This window comes from Thamnophis sirtalis, unplaced genomic scaffold, assembly GCF_051295495.1.
Source record: "Thamnophis sirtalis isolate CommonGarterSnake01/CBP01778 unplaced genomic scaffold, rThaSir2_p1.2 scaffold_4, whole genome shotgun sequence".
Classification (NCBI taxonomy): domain Eukaryota; kingdom Metazoa; phylum Chordata; class Lepidosauria; order Squamata; family Natricidae; genus Thamnophis; species Thamnophis sirtalis.
Window position 1 is genome coordinate 130,892,738 of NW_028261384.1, and position 25,938 is coordinate 130,918,675.

General features: G+C 43.9%; 1 protein-coding gene across 1 annotated transcript in view; it reads left to right on the forward strand.

Annotated features, from left to right (window-relative positions):
* Positions 1–7,495: 7,495 nt before the first annotated feature.
* PLOD3 (procollagen-lysine,2-oxoglutarate 5-dioxygenase 3) overlaps positions 7,496–25,938 on the forward strand; it is a 65,550-nt gene continuing 47,107 nt past the window's right edge. The window contains exon 1 of the mRNA XM_087714169.1: positions 7,496–7,780. Within this exon, the coding sequence (XP_087570295.1) occupies positions 7,675–7,780 (106 nt within the window). The 5' untranslated portion in view covers positions 7,496–7,674. The remainder of the gene's footprint in view (positions 7,781–25,938) is intronic.

Genomic DNA, 25,938 nt, shown 5'->3' on the forward strand with positions numbered 1-25,938 from the left:
ATGGGAATAGAATAGAATAGAATAGAACAGAATAAGAACAGGAATAGAATAGAATGGAATAGAATAGAACAGAAAAAGAATGGGAATGGAATAGAATAGAATAGAGCAGAAGAAAAAGGGGAATAGAATAGAACAGAACAGAAAAGAAGAACGGGAATAGAATAGGACAGAAGAAGAACGGGAATAGAATAGGACAGAAGAAGAACGGGAATAGAATAGAATGGAATAGAACAGAAGAAGAACGGGAATAGAATAGAAGAAGAACGGGAATAGAATAGAACAGAAGAAGAACGGGAATAGAATAGAATAGAATAGAAGAAGAACGGGAATAGAATAGAATAGAACAGAAGAAGAACGGGAATAGAATAGAATGGAATAGAATAGAAGAAGAACAGGAATAAAATAGAATAGAACAGAAGAAGAACGGGAATAGAATAGAATGGAATAGAATAGAAGAAGAATGGGAATAGAATAGAGCAGAAGAAAAAGGGGAATAGAATAGAACAGAACAGAAAAGAAGAAGGGGAATAGACTAGAATAGAAAATAGAATAGAATAAAAATGGGAATAGAATAGAATAGAATAAGAACGGGAATAGAATAGATTAGAACAGAATAAGAATGGGAATAGAATAGAATGGAATAGAATAGAACAGAAAAAGAATGGGAATAGAATAGAATAAGAACGTAAATAGAATAGAACAGAATAAGAATGGGAATAAAATAGAATAGAATAAGAATGGGAATAGAATAGAATACAAAATAGAATAGAAAAAGAATGGGAATAGAATAGAATAGAACAGAATAAGAACAGGAATAGAATAGAATGGAATAGAATAGAACAGAAAAAGAATGGGAATGGAATAGAATAGAATAGAGCAGAAGAAAAAGGGGAATAGAATAGAACAGAACAGAAAAGAAGAACGGGAATAGAATAGGACAGAAGAAGAACGGGAATAGAATAGGACAGAAGAAGAACGGGAATAGAATAGAATGGAATAGAATAGAAGAAGAACGGGAATAGAATAGAAGAAGAACGGGAATAGAATAGAACAGAAGAAGAACGGGAATAGAATAGAATAGAACAGAAGAAGAACGGGAATAGAATGGAATGGAATAGAATAGAAGAAGAACAGGAATAGAATAGAATAGAGCAGAAGAAAAAGGGGAATAGAATAGAACAGAACAGAACAGAAGAACGGGAATAGAATAGAATAGAAAAGAAGAAGAACGGGAATAGAATGGAATGGAATAGAATAGAAGAAGAACAGGAATAGAATAGAATAGAGCAGAAGAAAAAGGGGAATAGAATAGAACAGAACAGAACAGAAGAACGGGAATAGATTAGAATAGAACAGAAGAAGAACGGGAATAGAATAGAACAGAAGAAGAACGGGAATAGAATGGAACAGAAGAAGAATGGGAATAGAATAGAATGGAATAGAATAGAAGAAGAACGGGAATAGAATAGAACAGAAGAAGAACGGGAATAGAATAGAATGGAATAGAATAGAAGAAGAACAAGAATAGAATAGAACAGAAGAAGAACGGGAATAGAATAGAATGGAATAGAATAGAAGAAGAACGGGAATAGAATAGAACAGAAGAAGAACGGGAATAGAATAGAATAGAACAGAAGAAGAACGGGAATAGAATGGAATGGAATGGAATAGAAGAAGAACGGGAATAGAATAGAATAGAGCAGAAGAAAAAGGGGAATAGAATAGAACAGAACAGAACAGAAGAACAGGAATAGAATAGAATAGAACAGAAGAAGAACGGGAATAGAATGGAATGGAATAGAATAGAAGAAGAACAGGAATAGAATAGAATAGAGCAGAAGAAAAAGGGGAATAGAATAGAATAGAACAGAACAGAACAGAAGAACGGGAATAGATTAGAATAGAACAGAAGAAGAACGGGAATAGAATAGAACAGAAGAAGAACGGGAATAGAATGGAACAGAAGAAGAACGGGAATAGAATAGAATGGAATAGAATAGAAGAAGAACGGGAATAGAATAGAACAGAAGAACAACGGGAATAGAATAGAATGGAATAGAATAGAAGAAGAACAAGAATAGAATAGAACAGAAGAAGAACGGGAATAGAATAGAATGTAATAGAATAGAAGAAGAACGGGAATAGAATAGAATAGAATAAAGCAGAAGAAAAAGAAATAGAAAGGAAAAGAAGAACGGGAATAGAATAGAACAGAACAGAAGAAGAACAGGAATAGAATAGAATAAGAACGGGAATAGAACAGAATAAGAATGCGAATAGAATAGAATAGAATAGAATAAGAACGGGAATAGAATAGAGCAGAAGAAAAAAGGGAATAGAATAGAATAATAAAGTGAATAGAATAAAATGGAATGGAATACAATAGGGAATACAGCAGAGCAGAACAGAGCAGAACAGAACAGAGGATAGAAATTGAAACAATTTATGTTCAGGATGTCTGTAGAAGGGTCTGTAGATATTTCTCAGCCCTCTTTTTGACTCTTGCAGTATACAGGTCCTCAATGGAAGACAATTTTTAAGAGATTGGACAGCCACTTGTCTGAAATGGTGTAGGTAGGGTTTCCTGCTTAAACAGGGGGTTGGACTAGAAGACCTCAAAGGTCCCTTACAACCCTGTTGTTCTGTTCCATTCCTTCCCATCCCATTCTCTATTTTCTATTTTATTTTCTATTATTTTCTATTCCATTCCATCGCATTCTGCTCGGACTACAGTACCAGGGGGTTTCAGTTTCAAATGCATTTCTTTAAAACTTGCCTTTCCCCCTCTAGATCAAATTCCCAAATTTGCACTGAATTAGTGTAAATAATTTACCAACTCAGCCAATTACAGTAAAAATAACAAATTGTTTTGCAAGGAGAGCAATCACCAAATAATTTCCTGCAAACCCTTATCTCATCCCCTCCCCAAATCACAGTAAATATTTGGATTTTCAGCCAGGGACAGGCCACCTAGACAGGGCCATCTTAATAGCATTATGGGCAAAGCAGCGTACTGGGGGCTCTACGATAACCATTCACAGGAATAAAAATGTAAATGGACGATAAAATTAAACATATATTTATTTTATTGGCACTTCCAACATTGGCTCCTCTCATCCTCTACAAAAAAAAAATCAGTGTTAATTTTTATTAATGCAATTTTTATTAATGTAATTAAAAGTGCAGTAAAATGTAATAAATATGTTGCTGTATTTATATGATACAAGGTGCATTGAAGGGTTAACATACGCCGATTAGTATGAGGCTGTTGGAAGAAACATCCATCTGGGTTCAGTTCCAAGTGGGGAAAAAGCAGAGGTGGGTTCCTACCAGTTCACACCTATTCGGTAGAACCGGTTCGTCAAATCTACTGAACCAGTTAGAAGAGGTTCCACCAGTGGACCCGGAAAGCAGGCCACACCTACAGAAGAGGTTCCAAAAATTTTTGAAACCCACCACTGGTGGGTGTGTAATGTCCCGCAGTTATCTACGCATTAATAATGATCTAGTAATATTTCCTTATACATTTTAGGGACCTTTTCTTACATAATTGGTGTTTTCTTTCATACTTTTGGATTTCTAATTTCTGTTTCCGTTAGTTGGCAATTGCTAAAACCAATCCCACGTGAAAAAGTATTCAAAGCCTTCTTGATTTTAATTGTCAATTTATTTATTCCTGCACATTGTAATATTTATTCATTTACATATCTGTTTTTCCACTGTTGAGCAAACACAATTCCAGCAGCTGCTAACATGTGTAAAATGAAATATATATTATAATCCCTTTCAAATAGCCAACAAAATATTTCTGGTTTTAATTCCATATCTTGCTTTACGATTGCTTCTAACCACTAACTTCTGAATAGCTACTTGGACCGACCTAAGTACTAATTCATAATTTCATATCCGGTCACATGGCCGGCAAGCCACTCCCACAAAGGAGGCCACACCCACAGTGTAGGTTCCAACAATTTTTGAAACCCACCACTGGGAAAAAGATACTGGAAACATGGAGGCTGCTTGGAAAGATGGTTTAATGGTGGACAGGATCACATGGCTTGAGCTCCTGAACAGAGAAGGGGGATCACATGCTTCCAGATGTTGGGTGAAGAAGAAAAAGAGAGCGAGATGCTGAAAGTTCCTGGCTTTATACTGCCAAGGTGGCGCAGTGGTTAGAGTGCAGCACTGCAGGCTACTTCAGCTGACTGCAGTTCTGCAGTTCAGCTGTTCAAATCCCACCAGGCTCAAGGTTGACTCAGCCTTCCATCCTTCCGAGGTGGGTAAAATGAGGACCCGGATTGTTGGGGGCAATATGCTGACACTGTAAACCGCTTGGAGAGGACTGAAAGCCCTATGAAGCGGTATATAAGTCTAACTGCTATTGCTATTGCTCTGTTTTGCCCCACCTCTCTGTTTCCTGTTCTTGGGTAAGAAATGTATTCTGATTGGTTGTCGGACTCCCATGGGGCCATGCAGGGACAACTCTTTACGCTGTGTTTTGAGGCGATTTTGTTGAGTTCCCAGATGCCACGTGGTGAGTTTCCGTAGGAGGCTAATCCTATCTTTGTTATGTAAAGTAGCTCAGGGCCCCTAATGACCCATTGAGAAAGGTGGGGGCTATTAAGAGTGAGTCTGTTTCCTGCCTAAAAACATGTTTCTCCATTTCTGATCCAGGGAAATATAATATTCTGCCTTTTCAATATTTCCCAGGATATTTCATTTTTCTAGGAGAGGGGTGGGTGCTAACTTCCTACAGGGCCCCCATGCCCGTGGGGACCATGGGAAGTGCCCATCAAGCCCATGCATTAAGACAGCCTTCCTGTCAAAAGAAGCGATCCGGGAATCTCAGCCTCACATATTCCTAATATTTACCAGCTGAGAAAAGGGAAGAGTTTAGTAAAACCTCAAATTTGAACCCTCCATCTTTTCATTTTTGCTCTGCACAATGGGCAAGATCGCACGCTGTGTGTGTGTGTGTGTGCCAGTGGTGGGTTTCAATTTTTTTTAGAACCTACTCTGTGGGTGTGGCCTCCTTTGTGGGAGTGGCTTGCCGGCCATGTGTTCTCTCTCTCTCTCTCTCCTTCCTTTTGTCCCTCTGTCTCTTTTTCCTTTTTTTCTTTCATCTCTCACTTTTTCTTTCTTTTTTTCTTTATTTATTTTTTCCTTTCTTTCTCTTTCTCTTTCTCTCTCTGTGTGAGCCTGTGTGTGTTTGTGTGTGTGTGTGTGTTGGGTTTCAAAAAATTGACGAACCGGTTCTACCGAACTGGTGCGAACTGGTAGGAAGCTACCTCTGGTGTGTGCGCGCGCATACATGTGCCCCCAAATAACCAGCCTGATTTCTTTTTTATTTTGCCCCCCCCCCCCCCCTTTGGGATTAAAGGATCAAATCTGCATTTCCTCTGAGCTTTAAAGGATATTAATCACTGGGGTCTGGACTGGATCGAAGTATCCCCCCACACCATACCCTCCAGCCGCCGGAGCTGTCAGGTATAGAAATGCCCTGTAACAGTGTCAAATAATTTATTAAGACTGTATTACTATTATTCTTTTCTTCCTTCCTAGTATCTATCACTCCCCACCTATGACTATAACCATGTTGCTTGTATCTCTCAAGTTATATTGTGTTTCTTTGTTTCCTAGTACAATTTGATTGCTTATTAGTAACCTTGCTAGTAACTCTGCTAAACCAATAATTCCCTCAACACTGTCAAACTATTCACTAAGGCTGCATTACTATTACTACTAGTCTTCTCATCGTTCTTATCACCCAACTCCTCCCACTTATGACTGCAGGACTGTAACTTTGTGGCCTGTATCCTTACGATTTATATTGATATTGTTTCCTGATTGTTTATTTGTACCCTATGACGATCATTAGGTGTTGTACCTTATGAGTCTTGAGGAATGTATCTTGTCTTTTTATGTACACTGAGAGCCTATGCACCAAAGACAAATTCCTTGTGTGTCCAATCACACTTGGCCAATAAAGAATTCTATTCTATTCTATTCTTACTATTCTTCTTCTCGTCCTTCCTAGTATCTTATCTCTTCTCACTTATGACTATAACCATGTTGCTTGTATCTTTAAATTTTATACTGTTTTATTTGTTTACCGGTATGATTTGATAGCTTATTAGTAACCTTGACTATCACTAAGTGTGGTATCTTTTTATTCTTGGTGAATGTATTTTATTCTCCTTATGTACACTGAGAGCATATGCACCAGAAACAAATTCCTTGTGTCTCAAATCACATTTGGCCAATAAAGAATTCTATTCTATTCTATTTTCTATTCTTTTATTTCACATTCTATTCTACTCCAATTCTCTATTCTATTCTATTCTATTTATTCTATTCTATTTCCTATTCTATTTCCTATTCTATTTTATTTCCTATTCTATTCTAATTCTCTATTCTATTCACTCTATTCTATTTCCTATTCTATTATTTTCTTTTCTATTTTGTTTCCTATTCTAATTCTCCTATTCTATTTTATTTCCTATTCTATTCTTTCTCTATTCTATTCACTCTATTCTATTTCCTATTCTATTATTTTCTTTTCTATTTTGTTTCCTATTCTAATTCTCCTATTCTATTTTATTTCCTATTCTATTCTAATTCTCTATTCTATTCACTCTATTCTATTTCCTATTCTATTATTTTCTTTTCTATTTTGTTTCCTATTCTAATTCTCCTATTCTATTTCTTATTCTATTCTATTTATTCTATTATATTTCCTTTCTATTCTAATTATTCTATTTCCTATTCTATTATTTTCTATTCTGTTTCCTATTCTATTCTAATTCTATTCTATTTCCTATTCTATTCTATTTATTCTATTATATTTTCTTTCTATTCTAATTCTCTATTCTATTTCCTATTCTATTCTACTCTATTTTGTTTCCTATTCTATTCTATTCTAATTCTCCTATGCTATTTTTCCTATTCTATTTATTCCATTCTATTCTATTTATTCCATTCTATTTCCTATTCTATTTTGTTTCCTATTCTATTCTATTCTATTTATTCTATTTCCTTTCTATTCTATTCTAACGCTATCCCCACGACCAAACTCCCCAAAGCGCGTCTTTTCCAGCTGTTCGCCCCACCCCCACCCCGCTTTCCTTTGGCTCTCTCGAACTTTCCAGACTCTTCATTGGCTTGCCGAGGGGACAGGGGGAGGGGACAGGAAAAGTTTCCACCCTGTTTCCCATTGGCCAAACTCTCGCGCGGGTGGCGATTGGTTGGATGCCCTGGGGTCGAATTCCCATTGAGAAAGAAAAAAGAAAGAAAGAAAAAGCGGGGCGTAAAATCGAGCCTGGAATGCGCGCGGGGGGGGGGGGGGAAGGACTTTCCCTTTAGGAACGTTGATTTCCCTTTGATGTCCTTCGGCTTTGGAACCTTTGTTTCCCTTTGGCGGGTGGTAGAAAGGAGGCTTGCACGTCTTCGAGGGGAGGCGGATAGGATACCCCCCTCCACCCCACCCCTATTCCACGCAGGGCTCTAACCCTACCCCCTTTAGGGGAGGATCCCACCGCAGCGATTGGCTTTGCGATCGGGAGGAGATCCTTTCCGAAGCTCCGCCGCTCGCGAGAGCGAACCAAACCCGGGCGGTCCCGTCTCCCCCCGACAGTCGCTTCTCCGCGCTCGGTGCTCTCGCTGGGCTCTGCGCTCATGGAGCTGCGAGCGATCCTGACCTTGCGCGCCGCCCTGGCGCTGGCCGCCCTGGCGATGGGCGCCACTGCGGGCGGCGAAGGCAAGCGGGAAAACGTGGATCCCGGTAGGAAGGCGCAGCGCTGAGGATCGGGCAGGGATGACGCTAGAGGGGGGCACGGGAGATGGGGGGGAAAGAAGGGACCGGTCCTCGGAAGATTGGATCGGGGGCAGGAGAAAAGGGGAAGGAGAGGGGTTGCGTGCGCGGAGCCCTTTCGCTTTGGACTCGGGGAATCGCAGAGGATCAGCTAAGGAAATCGAGCCGCCGCTTTCGCTGTCCCCGGTGGCAGAAAATCGGGATGGGATGAGAATGCTGTGGACCGAGGAGAGAACACCAACCCCTGGATCTTGTCCGCCTCCGCATTCTTAATCGGAATCGCCTTCTCTTTTGTGTAACTTTGAAAAGCGAAAAAAAGAGACAGATCGGGGCAGGGAACAGATTTTAACAGGTGAACGGAGTTGGAAGGGACCTTAGAGGTCATCTAGTCCAACCCCTCCCCCCAAGCAGTTTCTGACAGATGGCAGTCCAGTCTCTTCTTGAAAACCTGCAGTGATGAAGCCCCCACAACTTCCGAAGGCAGCTTCTGTTCCATCCATTGATTGTTCTCACTATCAGAAAAATTCTCCTTATTTCTAGATTGATTCTCTCCTTGGTCAAATCAGAAATCTGTTAAGTTCAGTTTTGCCACAGTTGTTCAGTGGATCACTATTCCCGTTCAGTTAGTAACCTGATTGTTAAGTGAATTGAATGTCCCCCCCTCCCTTTGACTTTGCATGTCAGATGGTTGCAAAAGGGGGGGGGGATCGCTTGACCCCAGGACGTTGCCACTGTCGTAAACGTGAATCAGTTGATCGGTTTTGATCACAGGATCATGGGAATGCAATGGTTGTAAGTGTGAAAATCAGTCCTAAGTCACTTTCCCCCCAGTGTTGTCGTAACTTCGAACGGTCGCTCAATGGGCTGTTGTAAGTCGGAGGACTACCTGTATTGGTTTCCTCTTTACAATTGTGGCTGGATGGAATTCTAGGAATTCATGTGTTTGGGAGGGCACCAGATTGCCTCCATCTGGAGCATACATGTGAATTGGTCGCTCTGTGTCGGAGGCAGAGAGGGGACCAGAGCCATATGCCAGTTATCAGCTGCCTTCAGAGTCAGACATCAGTGAGGCTGACGAACAGCTGGAGCCTGTTCCTACTGTGCGCATGCGCAAGGTTGCCAGCTGAAGGAACCAGCTAAAGAACGAGGATCAACATAGGAGTAAGGCCACAGGTGGACGATGAATGGCCCCTCCCAGAGGAAATAAAAGAGGAGCAAAAGGGGAGTGGAGTTTGCAGGAGACCATTAGTTCGCTTCATTGGTTTGTGACTCTCTGAGACTCCTTGCCAATTTTTGCAGCTCTCCGTTCTCCAAGACAGATGGTCAAAACAGGGCCGCAAGTTAGAGTTTTGACTGGCAGGATGCTTCAGGAGGCGTCCATCCCGTCCACCCCCACCCCTGCGCCGGCCCGCAGAGGAGAACTACAATGTGGATCCGACCCTTGAAGAAATCCAGTTTGACATCCCTGCTCTAGAAAGTTCATCCCCTCTTTTGACAAGGCTGGACAATGTGGTTGAGGTTGAGGGCCTTCAACGAATAGAATAGAATAGAATAGGATAGGATAACAGAGTTGGAAGGGACCTCGGAGGTCTTCTAGTCCAACCCCCTGCTTAGCCAGGAAACCCTACACCATTTCAGACAAATGGCTATCCAACATCTTCTTAAAAACGTCCAATGTTGGAGCGTTCACAATTTCTGGAGGCAAGTTGTTCCACTGATTAATTGTTCTCACTATCAGGAAATTTCTCTTCAGTTCTAAGTTGCTTCTCTCCTTGATTAGTTTTCACCCATTGCTTCAGGTGCCTTGGAGAATAGCTTGACTCTCTTCTTTGTGGCAGCCCCTGAGATATTGGAACACTGCTATCATATCTCCCCTAGCCCTTCTTTTCATCAATCTAGACATATTTAATTCCTGCAACTGTTCTTCATATGTTTTAGCCTCCAGTCCCCTAATCCTCTTTGTTGCTCTTCTCTGCACTCTTTCTAGAGTCTCCACATCTTTTCTACATCGTGGCGACCAAGACTGAATGCTGTATTCCAAGTGTGGCCTTACCAAGGCATTATAAAGTGGTATTAAACCTTCACGTGATCTTGATTCTATCCCTCTGTTTATGCAGCCTAGAACTGTGTTGGCTTTTTTGACAGCTGCTGCACACCGCTGCCTCCTATTTAAATGGTTGTCCACTAGGACTCCAAGATCCCTCTCACAGTTACTACTATTGAGTGAGGTACCACCTATACTGCACCTGTGTATTTTGGTTTTTCTTGCTTAGAAATGAGATTTAGAGGTATACTGCTCCTGGCTGTGGAAGACCCACTTTCTAGCTGTAATTATCTCTAGAAAATGTCTGTCACCGATGAATTTCCTTCGTGACCTTTATTGCGGAAGTCCCATTTGACTCTGAAGATAAAATAAATTTTGGATTTTGCAAAATTACCAATGCTGAGCAGGAAGACACGCTGGCTTTTTCTAAACGGTTTGTAAGTTACCCTCCATCACGCAGATAGGATGGTGCCTTTGAGAAAGGGGATGGAGATGGGAACAAGTCAAACCAGTTAGTAAATTGAGAAGGGTGTTTGAGTTAAAATGGTACAGCTGGGGATGGGGAGCGGGGGAATTTTGGCACTGAATTGGAACATAATTGTGATTGCTCAGTTGGAGGAGAAATCCAATCCTTATTTGTTTTTTGTTTTTTTGGGTGGGGGAAGACTTAAGGCTGACTTTTAGGGCCAGATTTTAATTGAAATTAAGTTCTAGATAGTGCTTCTGGAAACTTAGTAAGATTACAGAAGTTTTTACATGGTTGTTAAGTGAATCGAGTGGAACGCGGTTGGTTGGCTCAGTGGCTAAGACGCTGAGCTTGTCGATCAGAAAGGTCAGCAGTTCGGCGGTTCGAATCCTTAGAACAACGTAACGGAGTGAGCTCCTGTTACTTCTCCCAGCTTCTGACCGCCTAGCAGTTCAAAAGCATGCATGAATGCAAGTAGAAAAATGGGGACCATCTTTGGTGGGAAGATAACAGTGATGGGTTGCAGGCGGTACGCCCTGGTATGGGCATAAAGGTGTCTGCGCGGAACATCTGGTACTGTTCCAGTCCGGTGCTCTGGAGGGCCCACCCACCCGCCCGAGCTCCTTACCTGAATTTGAGCTCTCTGGTGCTTTCGCGCATATGCACGGAGCGTATGGTGCCTGCGTGACACTCTGCCGAACTGCTGGAGCATCACGCAGGCTTGCAGAGGTGTCGCAAGAGGTAAGGATGCATGCGCATGCTGCATGCATTCATGTGGTGGACGCCGGGCCCCTGTTGCAACCGGTACGGTTGCAACGGGATCCAGAACCTACCACTGGAAGGTAACAGCGTTCTGTGCGCCTTCAGCATTTAGTCATGCCGGCCACATGACCACGGAGATGTTTTCGGAGAACACTGGCTCTTTGATTTTGAAACGGAGATGAGCACCACCGCCCCCTAGAGTTGGGAACGACTAGCACACATGTGCAAGGGGAATCTTTGCCTTTTACCTTTACTAGATTTTTTCAGGTTCAAAAGTTTTATTTCTTTTAAAACAAACATTTCATCATTCCTCAATCAGTAAGACATCGGAGTACAATTTTTTGTGTGTCAAAATAGTTCTAGTTTACCACCAAATTCTTGTCTAGCCTAATGTATACCCCTCCACCCTCCCCCCAACCCCCTCCTCCTTCCCCCCCCCCCCCGACTTCCCAGAACCCGTACACGGTATGGATTTTTAACAAACACAGTCTAAAATCTATTGAGAAAAAAGAAATAAAGAAATTAATGACATTCTACATTGATCTTAGCTTCTTCTTGCTGAGCTAACTTTAAACAATTTAAATCATTCCTGATCTTAAGCATAGGCTAACTGGAATTTCTTGGTCCCGTATTTATTTTGTATATAGTCAATCCATTTTTTCCAGTCTCGTTTATATCTCTCATTTGAGTGATCTTTTATTTTAGCCATCTCGGCTAAGTTTGTAACTTTCAATGTCCATTCTTGAGTTGTAGGCAAGTCTTCCTTCTTCCAGTATTGCGCCTTACCTTTACTAGATTAACAGCTGCAGGGATTCACTTAATAACCGTGGTGAGAAAGGTCACGAAATGGAGCGAAACTCGTTTTCACAACTGTTTCCCGTAGCTACAGAATTGTTGGGCTCAACTGCGGTCATGTCGAGGACTTACGTGTTGTACATTAGATTTACTATTCCTTGATTTCACGTTAATTAAATGCTACCGAGAGCCTAGATCAGGGGTCTCAAAACGCCATTTCATTAAAGGCCACATCAGGGTTGTGTTTAACCTTGCAGGGGAGGGGGCAGGGGGGGGGACGTGGTCAGCTTGACATCACTCGTGTTTCGGGCGCCTGTGGTGGCCCGAGCATTCTGTCAACGAAAACGGGCTCCTGAGCTCCGTTTCTGGCTGTGACCACCTCCTGCAGCCCTCTGCCAGTGAAAAAGGAGCTCAGGAGGGCCGTACACAGCTTCTCCCGGGCCCCGTTTTCGCTAGCAGAGCAGCGCGGGCTGGTCCGCTGTTTCCTGGGTGGCTCTGTGGGCCAGATCTAAGCATCCCGCGGGCCAGATCTGGCCCCCGGCCCTTGAGTTTGACACCCCTTGCCAGGATCATCTTGGTTTGCAGCCTAAAAACCAAGTCGCAGATATGATTGTTCTTTTTTATAATTTCTCTCAGCATATACTCTTTATATCTGATGGGTTTTTTTGGACAGGAGCGAACAGGAGTTGAAACGCTACTGGATGGTTTTGATTAGTGAACACTAATGGAAAGTAGCATGCTTCAGTTTTGCTGCTCATCTGTTTCCAATCCTATCTGTCTTCGTGCTTCCTTGTTCTCAACATTTGGACTACAAACCCCCATTGGGAAATTAGGCGAATTGCATGCTGGGCTGGCCAAAGCAGGCTTAAAAAACGGACAGCTAGCCTTCCAAGTTGCTGTAGTCTTCTACTGCCCTCCCCTCCCCTCCTTCGTATGATTATTTTTACTGACATTACTCAATAGGCTAAAGACCTGGCAACTTCCTTTTTTTATAAAGGCTGCTTGTGTTTGCAAGAGGCAGTTCACTGTCTGAAGAAGACAGCTGTCCGGCTGTGGAGAAAAAAAAACAGCTATTTCCTCCACCACGTAGGCTGCATTCCAGCTTGAAACATACGCCGTTTGGCTGATGTGCTGTTTGGAGGATGGTTTAAAGCAAGGTTGTCCAGTTCTGTGGAAGCACCGAGCTGACCTTAGCTGATCTTGGAAGGGGCGGTCCAGCGTGGGCCTGGTCAGGATTTGAGCTGCGGAGCAATTGCAGATGTTGGAAAGTTGGAAGAATCCTCGGTGATGGAGAACCTCGATGGTTTTCGGGGGAAACCTTGAGTTTCCATGAATTCACCAGGAGTCAAAGGTGAACTCAAGGAAAAAAAATGTTCAGAATGTTTAAAAATCAAAGCTGGTTTGGGTTGCCTGGAATGCCCCATTAGGATCTATGCACCTAAGAATAGAATAGAATTCTTTATTGGCCAAGTGGGATTGGACGCACAAAGCATTTCGTCTTTGGTACATAAGCTCTCAGTGTAGATAAAAGATATAAGTGATAAATCATGATCATAGTAATCATAAATCCATTCATCACGTAGAATAATAGTATAGCAATAGCAATAGCAGTAGACTTATATACCGCTTCATAGGCCTTTCAGGCCTCTCTAAGCGGTTTACAGAGAGTCAGCATATTGCCCCCAACAATCTGGGTCCTCATTTTACCCACCTCAGAAGGATGGAAGGCTGAGTCAACCCTGAGCCGGTGAGATTTGAACCGCTGACCTGCTGATCTAGCAGTAGCCTGCAGTGCTGCATTTAACCACTGCGCCACCTTGGCTCTGTATGAGAATGTATGAGCTGGGATGGTATTCAGCCAGTTTGAACCGGTTCAGGCGAACCAGTTGCTAATTTTACATCTGGTTCGTCGAACCGGTATTTGCAGGCACTGGCTGGCCCTGCCCACTCTTTTCGGCCCCTCCCAGGAGTCTCCACGTGGCCTGTTTTGGATGCCAGTTTAGTGCAGGGCTCATGCAGAAGCACTGGGCGGGTGAAAAACAGGCCTTCTGGAAGCTCCGGAAGTCTGAAAATGGCCCCATTTCGGGCCTCCACAGCCTAGGGGAGGCTGTTCTCACCTTCCCGGAGGCTCAAGGAAAGCTTCCGGAGCCTGGAGAGGAAGAAAAGCAGGCCTCTTGGAAGTCCGGATATGGGCCCATTTCCGGCCTCCTGAGGGCTTCCGCAGCCTGGGAGAGGCCGTTTTCACCCTCCTGGAGCTTCAAGGGAAGCCTGTGGAGCCTGGGGAGGACGAAAAACAGGCCTCCTGGAAGTAAGTCGACAAACAGGCCTCCAGAGCCTGGTGGGGGGAGCATTTTTGCCCTCCCAGAGGTTTGAGGAAAGCCGCGGTGGTGCAGGAGGTTGAGTAGGCCACGCCCACACTGTCACATGACCACCGAGCCCCACCTACCCAGCTGGTCACTGGGCAGAGAACCAGATGCTAAAATTTTTGAATCCCACCCCTCGGATCATACAGTGTGAGGTAGAAGCAGTGATGGGATTCAAATAATTTAGCAACCAGTTCTCTGCCCAGTGACCAGCTGGGTAGGTGGGGCTCGGTGGTCATGTGACAGTGTGGGTGTGGCCAACTCAATGTCACTCACATCGATGGGCGCTTCGCCTTGGCTGTTACAATGTCAGAAGGGTTAACCGGAGAGGCAGTTTCTGTAAGCAGGGCAATCAAGATTAGGCTAGAAACAACACCAGAATGTTTCCTTCCTGCCTTCCTTACAGGATTAGCCCTGTAAAGTGGAAAAAAACAAAAGGAGATTTCTTCCAACAACCGGTTCTCCGAACTGCTTAGAAAGTTACCAACCGGTTCTCCCGAATAGGTGCAAACCGGCTGAGTCCCACCACTGGGTAGAAGTAAGGGGACATTGGAGTCCTTTTATTGTCCTTGAACACTTCCCCAAATTATAACAGAGTTCTTTTGATGTTCCTTGGCTTTACCACCTCCCCTTCTCCTTCATTTGGGTTCAGGAGCAAGCAAGGTTGGCCATGGATCTCTGGAAGCCCCTCGTGAAAAAAAGGGGAGGGGATTATAAAGACATTTCTCTTCTTTTTCTTCATGGAGGAGAACACAACCCATTTGGCCAGTTCATCTACAGCTCTGGCGTGATCCCAGTGCATACTCCGATGTTCAAGTAACACCCGTAGTGTGTAAACCGAGCCAAGAAACATTTGTGGAATCCTTGTCCTTGGAGATTCTCAGTCAGCCGGGTAATAGAAGTCCCAAAGATGCCTTTTTTTCAAGAGGCGACTGGACTTTCTGGTTTCCGGTTCGCTTCTCATCCAAGAAGCTTCTTCAGCTCTGACTGGATGGTGGGGAATGGAAGGATTTATACTCCTTGCAGGCAAGCTGGTTGGAAAAGCTCAGGAGGCTCTTCAGCCAACACAACATACGTGCACACTTCAAACCCAAGATTACACTAAGGCAGGAAGTTTATCCACCCCAAGGGTAAAACACCCAGAAACAAAATGAGCAACATGCAGTGATGTGCGGTGATGTTTATGGCTGGTGAGGCACTGACACAGGGGTTTCGATTTTTTTTAGACTTGTGGACTTCAACTCCCAGAATTCCACAGCCAGGCATGCTCAGTTCCGATTTAAAGCGACAGCATTTATTTTTCTCCTTTGCGAAAAAGTTTCCTTCATTCTTTTTCTTCTCCATCCCCCTCCTTCCTCCCTCTCTCCCTCCCCCCTCTCTCAAACAGACACACACACTCACTCACTCACTCTCTCAAACAAACACAAACACAGAAGTTGGATTGGAGCCGATCCGAGCCTTTGATTGCAGGTGGAACCACATTGCCTTCTCAAACTTGTAATCAGTGAAGCTGGGCTTATATAGTTTTATCCAGCTGTGTGTGTGTGTGTGTGTGTGTGTGTTTGAAAAGGCAACGTGGCTCTGCCTGCAATCAAACTACACTTGGGGAGGGATCTACACTTGAGGATGAAGTTTGAATTCCTCCCCCTCCCTCCGACCCACACGTACCTTTTCCAGCTGTTTCAGAGAGGATTTCACCTCTCCTCTTGCCTGCACGGGCATGAAAAGAAAAAAAATGTAAAAGGAAAAGCGTAGGAGAACAAACTCATCAGGACTAGATTCAGTAGTCCATCTTCATTTAAAAGACAAAGAACACTCTTTTTGAAGACAGCAAAGTCCACATTTTGGACACAGTGGACCGCTGCTATGAAAGTGGGATCAAAGAGGCCATCTATGTCAAAATTGAACAGCTCCCTCTCAACAGAGGAGGAGTGATACGACATCATCTATCTCCAGTTTACAACACAGTCCTTTGAACAGTTCCAAGAAGGCTCCATGCCCCTTTGCATCATTTGGTTGATGCTGATAACATAAACTTCTGGGTGGCCTTAACGGCTTGCTAAGAGAATGCAAACGACCAGCTGTCAGCAAGGCGTATAAATCCTTCCATTCCCCACCCTCCAGCCAAAGCTAAACAAGCTTCTTGGATGAGAAGTGAAACGTCTTCAAAGGAAATCCAGGAAATCCAGCTGCCTCTTGAAAAAGCACCGTGGTGGGGTCCTTGCTGCTCTCTGAGCTTGTTGGGTTTTTTTTTTGTAGAGTGCACTGATGATGTTAGCTAATTTGGTAATGAAATGTCTGCAAGAAAACCACCACGCTCAGAGAGCATGAAGGACCCCACGGTTGAACCCAGAGCTCCAAATTTTCTCTTCCGTCAGTAAAGAAACACTGCATAACAACATCTCGTTTGTTTTCACAGTTCCATCTTCTCTTAGTTTTGTTCATGATCCATTTCCTTGCTCCTCAAAGGTTCTTTGTCAGAGTTTGTTGCATAAATTCAAATCCAGAAAGCACACACAGATAACTGATTCAGCTGGATTCATTAACTTCTTTATATACATAAGAATAGATGAATAAATGTACAATACCAATAGGTGATTCTTCCAAGTAAACACAAGGCAGGAGAGTTACAGGCAAACACAAGCAGTTAGATTCATTTCAGCAGACTAGAAAGACTGCTAGTTTACTTCACAGAGCAGCAGACTGCTTTCTTCTTAAGTTTCTGTTTCAATTCTCTGCACAGACTCAGATCTGTTTAAGCTCCCATTGGCTGACTTAGTTGCTATGCCTATTCATGGACTGACCTTGTTCCCATGTCTCTCCCAGTCATGAATATTTTAACCGTGACCCGTCAAAACCGCGATCCACAAAAGCGCACTCGACGAAAGCGCGTACGTGACGTCATCACAGCGCGACGAAAAAAATTAAAAATTGAAATAAAAATAAAATTAAAGCAAGCCGATTCACATAAAGGTAAGGGTTAGGTTTAGGGTTAGGGTTAGGTTAAGGGTTAGGGTTAGGTTTAGAGCGTTAGGGTTACGTTTAGCGTTAGGTTAAGGGTTAGCGTTAGGTTTAGCATTAGGTTAAGGGTTAGGTTTAGGGTTAGGTTTAGGGTTAGGTTAAGGGTTAGGTTTAGGGTTAGGGTTACATTTGGGGGGGTTAGGGTAAGGTTTTCGCTTTAATTTTACATTTATCGATCATAGCGCGATGTTTTCGTCGCGCTGTGATGATGTCACGTACGCGCTTTCGTCGAGCGCGCTTTTGTCTACCGCGGTTTTGTGGTGGAACCATTTTAACATTCTTGAGCCCTGAATGGGACCTTCCTCGCTTCTTCTAGGTTAGAGTCCCCCCCACCCCACTTTAATCCCTCTACTGAATTCTGCATTCCTACTGGAGAATTGTAGGATGTGATTGTAGGTTCTGAAATTCTCTCACAGACACTGGCAGTCTCAAACATTTCCGAGACAGAGAAAAAACGGTGGCTTAAAATGTTTGCCAAAGAAACTTGGTAATGGGTTGGCTGTCCAGAAGCAACTTGTCGGTGGCCAAAAATGATGGCCAGAAATTGTTTTGATGTGTTTGGAGTAGCTTCTTTGGCCCAGTGTGATTCATTCTCAACAACCACAAATCCACCACTTAACAAAACCAGAGATCCTTCCATTTCCAATGCAATGATAACAGTTTTTTTAACTGCAAAAGCAAAAGTAGAGCAATGCAAGGGTGTATTTTTAAAACCAGAGGCTAATTTAGGAGGTGGAAAATGTACTATTTGTAGGAAGCAAAATCCGATTCGGTTTCCAAATCCCGATTCGTGATGGAAATAAAAATGGAAACTGACTGCAAGGAAAGAAGGTGTATTTGGTTTTCCAGAAACTTCAATGACAGCAGAAATGTTTCTGGGGTGACTGACAAAATGGTTGAGTGTGTGGATGGATCTTTATAGGTTTCTGGGGTTTTGTGATTGAGATGCTCCAGGGAGTCGTGCAATGTAGTGAGCCTTGTGTCTTTTGCTATTCTAATGGTGGTGAGTTAATCCTATTTTATCCTAAAGGTCATGTCCTGCCCTTAGAATTTGGGTGGGGGAATGTAACTTCTTAATCCCATCAGATGTGGGAGCTGTGGCTGAAGGCGTTTGGTTTATGAATAGATTGGCCCAGTCTTTCTTAATAGTCCAACAGTACAAAATATCCATCTTTAAAGACTTGAGACTTCTGCTTGAGGCTATGGCAGGAAGATTGGGCCTGCTTTCTGCCTTTGTTAAAAATTTTCTCCATTTCTCCTTCGGGGAAATGTAATATTCTATCTAGGGAACGTGGTGGCTCAGCGGCTAAGACGCTGAGCTTGTCGATCTGAAAGGTCGGCAGTTCAGCGGCTCGAATCCCTAGTGCCGCATAATGGAGTGAGCTTCCGTTACTTGTCCCAGCTTCTGCCAACTTAGAAGTTCGAAAGCGCGTAAAAATGCAAGTAGAAAAATAGGAACCACCTTTGGTGGGAAGGTAACAGCGTTCCGTGCTCCTTTGGCATTTAGTCATGCCGGCCACATGGCCATGGAGTCATCTTCGGACAGCGCTGGCTCTTCGGCTTTGAAACTGAGATCAGCACACACCCCCTGGAGTCAGGAACGGCTAGCACATATGTTCAAGGGGAACCTTTACCTTTAATATTCTTCCTCTTTTAATATCCCCCCCCCCCAAATAGTTCATTCTCTAGGACAGGGGTGTGAAATTCAAGGCCCAGGGGGCTGAATTCTGCCCGTAGGGTTCTTAGATCCAGCCCAGGGGGCCTGCCTGGAAATAGCAAAGGTGCCTCTGCTAGTGAAAATGGAGCTCCAGGGGCTGCGTGTAGCCCCTCGCCCCATCCATTTTTACTGGCAGAGGACTATCAAAACAGACTAAAAGCAAAACAGAAGGAGAAATGTTTCCCCTTTTGCAATTCAGCATGCAAGAAGGGACAGGAAAGGAGAAAGGGAAAGACCAAAAAAAGAAAAAGAGGAAACAGCAAGGAAGGATAAATAAGGAAGGAGGGAAAGGAAGAAGAAAGGAGAATGAAGAGGGAAGGAAAAAGAAGAGGAAGGAAGGAAAGAAGAAGATTATAATGAGAGTGAGTATTCCATACTTTCTATAAAGTATGGAATAAAGTATACGAGGGGCTAGAAAAGAGAAGCCAAGACAGAAAATAGAGAATACAAATATATGGAGATATAAATAATGAATACCATTATAAGTGTTAATATTATGTTTATTATATTATAGGACAAAGTGAGAGGAAGGCAATGCAGAAGGGAGAATTATAAAAGCTAAGAAAGAAAGCCGATAGAGAAAGCTGTAAAATTACTGTATATTGTTATGTATGTTCTATGTTTTGTTTTGTCTTATTGTGTTTTTTTCCTTTGCTGGGTCTTTCCTATTGTTTTTAAAGATCAAAACATTTAATAAAAATTATTTGAAAAAATAATAATAATGAAAGTGAGGAAGGGTTTCAGGAAAGTCCTACCTTAACGCCACAGGTGCCACCGACACAAGTTCTGTGTCACACCCGCCATGGCCATGCCCCCAGCCACATCACACCCCGTGGTCCTTCTCCCCAGCGCTCCGAGGTCAAACACAACTGGAATGGAATGGAATTGAATTGAATTATTTATTTATTGGTCAAGTGTGATTGGACGAACAAGGAATTTGTCTTTGGTGCATAGGCTCTCATTGTACATAAAAAGACAAGATACATTCGTCAAGAATCCTAAGGTACAGCACTTAATGATAGTCATAGAATACAAATAAGCAATCAGGAAACAATATCAGTATAAATCTTAAGGATACAAGCAACAAAGTTACAGTCCTGCAGTCCTAAGTGGGAGGAGATGAGTGATCGGAACGATGAGAAGACTAATAGTAATAGTAATGCCGCCTTGGTGAATAGTCGGACAGTGGCGAGCAGTGACGTGCGGTCAGCTTTAGGCCTGGTGAGGCACTTTTTAGACTTGTGGACTTCAACTCCCAGAATTCCACAGCCAGGCATGCTCAGTTCCGATTTAAAGCAACAGCATTTTTCCCCCTTGCAAAATAAGTTTTCCCATTTTTTTTCTTCTCCCTTGCCCTCCTCCCTCCCTCTCTCCCTCCCTCCCTCACTCTCAAACAAACACAGAAGTTGGATTGGATATATTTCCAAAGGCTTGAAAGCAGCTCCTCTGCCATACTCCCCCTTCCCCTGCTGCCTTCCGATCAAACTTTTTGAATTCCTCCCCCCCTCCGCACACACGCACCTTTTCCAGCTGTTTCAGATATAATTTCAACTCTGCTTCTGCCTGCCCTGCCCTGCCCTCCCCTCATGAAAGTCCAGAGCTCTGTCAGACTGAGCTAGTTGCTCCCAGAGAACTCTAAAAAGCCTCTAAAAATGCCCTCTACAGGAGGCGAGAGAATACGTGGCTCATTTGCATAAGAAATTCTTTGCATTTTAACCCTTGGTTATCTCTTAAAAGGTGAAAAATTCCTTATGCACCGGAGGCCCCTATTTCTCTGGCCTCCTCCTATGGTTAACACAAAGCACTGTTCCAAGTCACTGTGAATCTGGTAGCAACTACCTTGGCTTTAATTATTTTAAAAAAATTCTTTAAAATTCCTTTTCCTCATGACTGGTGAGGCCATGCCTCTCCTGCCTCTAGTGACTGCACGTCCCTGTGATGAGGGAATTATTTATTTAGCAGAGTGACGGCATTCGGGGAAAAACTGTCCTTGTGTCTAGTTGTCTTGGTGTGCAGGGCTCCATCGCATCGTTTGGAGGGTAGGAGTTGAAACAATTTATGTCCAAATTATGATGTGGCCCTCAATGAAATTGAGTTTGACACCCCTGCTGCAGGAGGTGAGGAGGAGCTGTCCACAAATTGTTCTGGACTTTGCAGATCAGCAGATGACTTCTTTACATTGGTTGAAATAAGTTGTTTGGGCCTAGCCTCCCCCCGGTGGAAAAACTGCACTCTGCACATGTTTAGTTGCGTGTTTTCCAAGGCTGGTCATCAAAAAACAGACCTGGATTCAGAGCTTTGGTTCTTTGTATAAAAAAAAATTATTTCTGTTCTTTTGTTCCATCCCGAAACACAGGTAGTCTTCAGTTTGCAGGTGTTCAGTTAGTTACAAAAGCACCGGATCATTTTTCACACTTACGACCATTGCAGCCTCCCCATAGTCACCTGATCAAAATACAGATTTTTGGCAACTGATTCATACTTATGACGGTTGCCCCGGAGACCATGTCCTCATCTTTCGTGACCTCCTGATGAGCAAAGTCAATGGGGGAAACCAGAATCACTCAACAACCATCTTATTGACTTAACCACTGCAGCGATTCATTTAACAACTGTAGCAAGACAGGGACATAAAATGGGACAAAACTCACTTGACAGAAAACGGGGCAGCCCTCACTTAACAAACGCCTTAGCAACGTAAATTTGGGGCTTAAATATATGGTCGTAAGTTGAGGATTATATGTAGCTAGAAAACCAAACCTGCCTGCTGTTTTAGAAATGAGGAAATAACGTTTCTGGTTTCCAAAATCCGAGTTTTCCTTCAAATTGGCAGAAGACCACAATGCAATCTTTTCAGTTTTTGAAACAAGGCTGTATTGCACCTTTTTCGGGACCAAAAGCTATATTTGGTTTTGGAATGACGCACCAGAGGTTCTCCACCCAAAAAGCATGTAAAACGGGGACTGGAACGATATCTTAAACGTAATGCTCTTTTGGATCACCTCAGTTTAAATTTTAATTTCTCACGTGAGCTCCTGGATCAGTGGTTTTCACCTTTGGGTCGGGACCCCGGGTGGTGGGGGTTGAACGATCCTTTCACAGGGGTCACCTAAAACCGTGGAGATTCGTACCCTCACCACCCTCCAGGCCTTCCGCATAGCCCTTAAAACCTGGCTGTTCCGACAGGCCTGGGGCTAAAGACTCGCTGCCCCATTTCGAATGGTACGATTGCTGTGTTTTTAACTATGTATGGTTTTTGTGTTCTTGTTACTCTGTTTGTATTTTCCCCTCCCTTTGAGTTGTGAGCCGCCCTGAGTCCCTTCAGGGAAAAGGGCGGCATACAAATAAATTAAACCATAAACCATAAACCATCAGAAAACACATATTTTCGATGGTCTTAGGAACCGAGACACCAATTTTATGGTTGGGGGTCACCACAACATGAGGAACTGTATTAAAGGGTCGCGGCATTGGGAAGGTTGAGAACCACTGTCCTGGATGCTTGCAAGCAGGAGATGGAAACCCACCAGAGGTGGGTTCCTAGCGGTTCACACTTTCCACCGGTAGTGGAAATGGCGACTGGGTTTCTGCCGACTAGGGGCCGCATGCTCGCCACGCCCCCAAATTGGTTCCCCGGTTGCTGCGACATCTTTTTTTTTTTACCTTTTAAAATGTTCTGTTCATGCACAGACCTATTTATAGGCAGCTGCGCACATGCGCATAGTGCGTGTCAAGTGTGTGCGCACAAAATTGAGCACGCACCGAACCAGCAGTAATGCTGGTAGGAACGCATCTCTGAAACCCACCTATGCCTTCTTGTGTTCCTCCTCAAGTAGTACCTCGTGATCGGTTACCACCTGCCTGGAGGTATTTTTGTACTTCGATAGTCTCATCTTCCACGAATTAAATCCCCCCTTTGAAGCTAATTTGGACAGCTTTACTGACTGTCGGTCATAAATGCCAGGTGAACTGTATGCCCTGTGATGAAGCACTTTTTAAATTTTATTTGATCAGTTTCATTGAATGGCCCCCAGTTCTACAGATAGCAATAGTACTTACATACTTACATACCGCTTCACAGTGCTTTACAGCCCTCTCTAAGCAATTTACAGAGTCAGCCTATTGCCCCCAACAATCTGGGTCCACATTTTACCCACCTCGGAAGGATGGAAGGCTGAGTCAACCTTGAGCCTGATGAGATTCGAACTGCCAAATTACAGGCAGCCAGCAGTCAGCAGAAGTATCCTGCAGTTCTGCATTCTAACCACTCTGCCACCATGGCTCTTATAGTCCTCAATTGCATCACTGTTTGGTTTGGCCTAAGATAGGAAAGTCTGTACAGAGAGTGGTGAGGACAGTGGAGAAGATTGTAGGAAGTCCGATTCCTGTTATTCAGGATACTGAAAGGAGCCGAGGTGGCGCAGTGGTGGTTAGAGTGCAGTACTGCAGGCCACTTCAGCTGACTGCTGGCTGCCTGTAATTTGGCAGTTCGAATCTCACCGGCTTAAGGTTGACTCAGCCTTCCATCCTTCCGAGGTGGGTGAAATGAGGACCCAGACTGTGGGGGCGATATGCTGACTCTGTAAACCGCTTAGAGAAGGTTGAAAGCCCTATGAAGCGGTATATAAGTGTAACTGCTATTGCTATTGCTACTGCTTATAAGCACTATGTGCTTAGAGATCGAAGCATTGTTAAAGACACCCACTTTATGGTCTGTTTCTGTTGCTGCCCTCTGGGAGGAGGTAACTTTGAATGGCCACTAGATGGTTCTAAGTCAAGGGTTACCTGTACAAATGACCACGATTGAGCCCAAAACTTATGTGGTTAAGTGAGACATTTGTTAAGTGAGTTTTGCCCCATTTTACAAGCTTTCTTTTGCCACAGCTGTTAAGTGAATCGCTGCAGCTGATAAGTTAGTAATCCGGTCGTTAAGTGAAGCTGGTTTCCCATTGACTTTCCTTGTCAAAAAGTTGCAAAAGGGGAAATCACGTGACCTTGGGGACACAGCCACGGTCATAAGTATGAACCAGTTGTACCAAGCCTCTGAATGTTGATCACCTGACCATGGGGATGCGACAAAGGCCGTAACTGTGGAAAAATGGTCGCAAGTCACTTTTTTCAGTGTTGTTCTAAATTGAACAGTCACTAAATGAACTATTGTAAGTTGAGGACTACCTGTATTCTGAATTTCAGGTCCCTATCAGCGGTAGAAAGAACAGGCCGTAAAACGTGATTTGTGGGACTTCTACCCTAAAACATTTTCTAAGTGTCAGATCATCTGTTGCTGCAGGAGATAGGAATGGGTTGGTGCAGGGTGTCAAACTCCATTTCATTGAGGGCTGCATCAGGGTTGTGTTTGGCCTTGTGTGTGGGTGTGGTGGGTGTGGCCAGTTTCATGTCACTCGTGTTGGGGGCACCTGTGGTGGCCAAGTGCTAAGGCATGGCTTCCTAAGACCCTCCCTCAGTCTCAATATAATCTTCCTTCCTTCCTTCCTTCCTTCCTTCCTTCCTTCCTTCCTTCCTTCCTTCCTTCCTTCCATCCATCCATCCATCCATTCTTCTTCCTACCTTTCTTCCTTCCATCCCATCCTACTTCCTTCCTTCTTCCATCCATCCATCCATCCATCTTTCTTCCTACCTTTCTTCCTTCCATCCATCCATCCATCCATCCATCCTTCTTCCTACCTTCCTTCCTTCCATCCATCCTCCTTCCTTCCTTCCATCCATCCATCTCCTTCTTCCTACCTTCCTTCCTTCCATCCATCCTCCTTCCTTCCTTCCATCCATCCATCCTTCTTCCTTCCTTCCTTCCTTCTACCCATCCATCCATCCATCCTTCTCCTACCTTCCTTCCTTTCATGCATCCTCCTTCCATCCATCCATCCATTCTTCTTCCTACCTTTCTTCCTTCCGTCCATCTTCCTTCCTTCCTTCCTTCCTTCCTTCCTTCCATCCATCCATCCATCCATCCATCCATCCATCCATCCATCCATCCATCCTTCTTCCTCCCTTCCTTCCTTCCATCCATTCTCCTTCCTTCCATCCATCCATCAATCCATCCATCCATCCTTCTTCCTACCTTCCTTCCTTCCATCCATCCATCCCCTTCCTTCCTCCCTCCCTGCCTTCCTTCTTTCTCTTCTTTTTCCTTCCCTCTTCATTCTCTTTTCTTCTCCCTTCCCCTCTTTCCTTATTTTTCCGTCCTTGCTCTCTTCCCATCTTTTCTTTGTCTTTGTCTTCCCTCTTCCCCTTTCTCCTTTCCTGTCCCTTCTTCCATCCTCAGATGCAAAAGGGGAAACATGTCTCCTTTTGTTTTAACTTTGTTTTGATAGCCCTCTGCCAGCAAAGCAAAGCAGAGCTGGGATGGGGTGGCGGGGCTGCGCGAAGCCCTTCCGAGCTTCATTTTCACTGGCAGGGGACGACCCTGCAGGCCAGATCTAAGCATTGCACAGCCAGATCCGGCCTGCAGGCCTTGAGTTTAAACACTCCTGGGTTATTGGAATGGGATGAAAAAGCTGGATGGGGCTTCTTGAAATGGGCTTCTGCCCTCCACAAAGACCCCTCTGTCTTCTCATCCTTCGGCCGTCATAAAGTACCGTGCCAGCAGTATAATGCAGTTGTGTGCCAAAGCAGCAGCCTTGGCTGTTCCCCAGAGTTGCATTCCAGATTCATGGAAGGCCTACCGAAGGCCCGGAATCCCTCTGCGGCTTGGCATTCCCAGAGACCAAAAAAATATAAAGCCAAAATTTCTGGCCAGAAGCCTCCCGTAATGCCACTTTAAACCTTACAGCCAAGGCAGACATTCGGGGCCGAGCTAAGGAGTACCTGGGTCTTCAGGTGTTCTCACCGAGCTTCCCAAGAGCATGAAGCCAACTCCTGGTCCCGACAAAAAAACATTTTCTTAATTGACTGTAAATTCTGCTCATTCACATCCAGCAAAGTCTTTCAAGGGAGGATTTG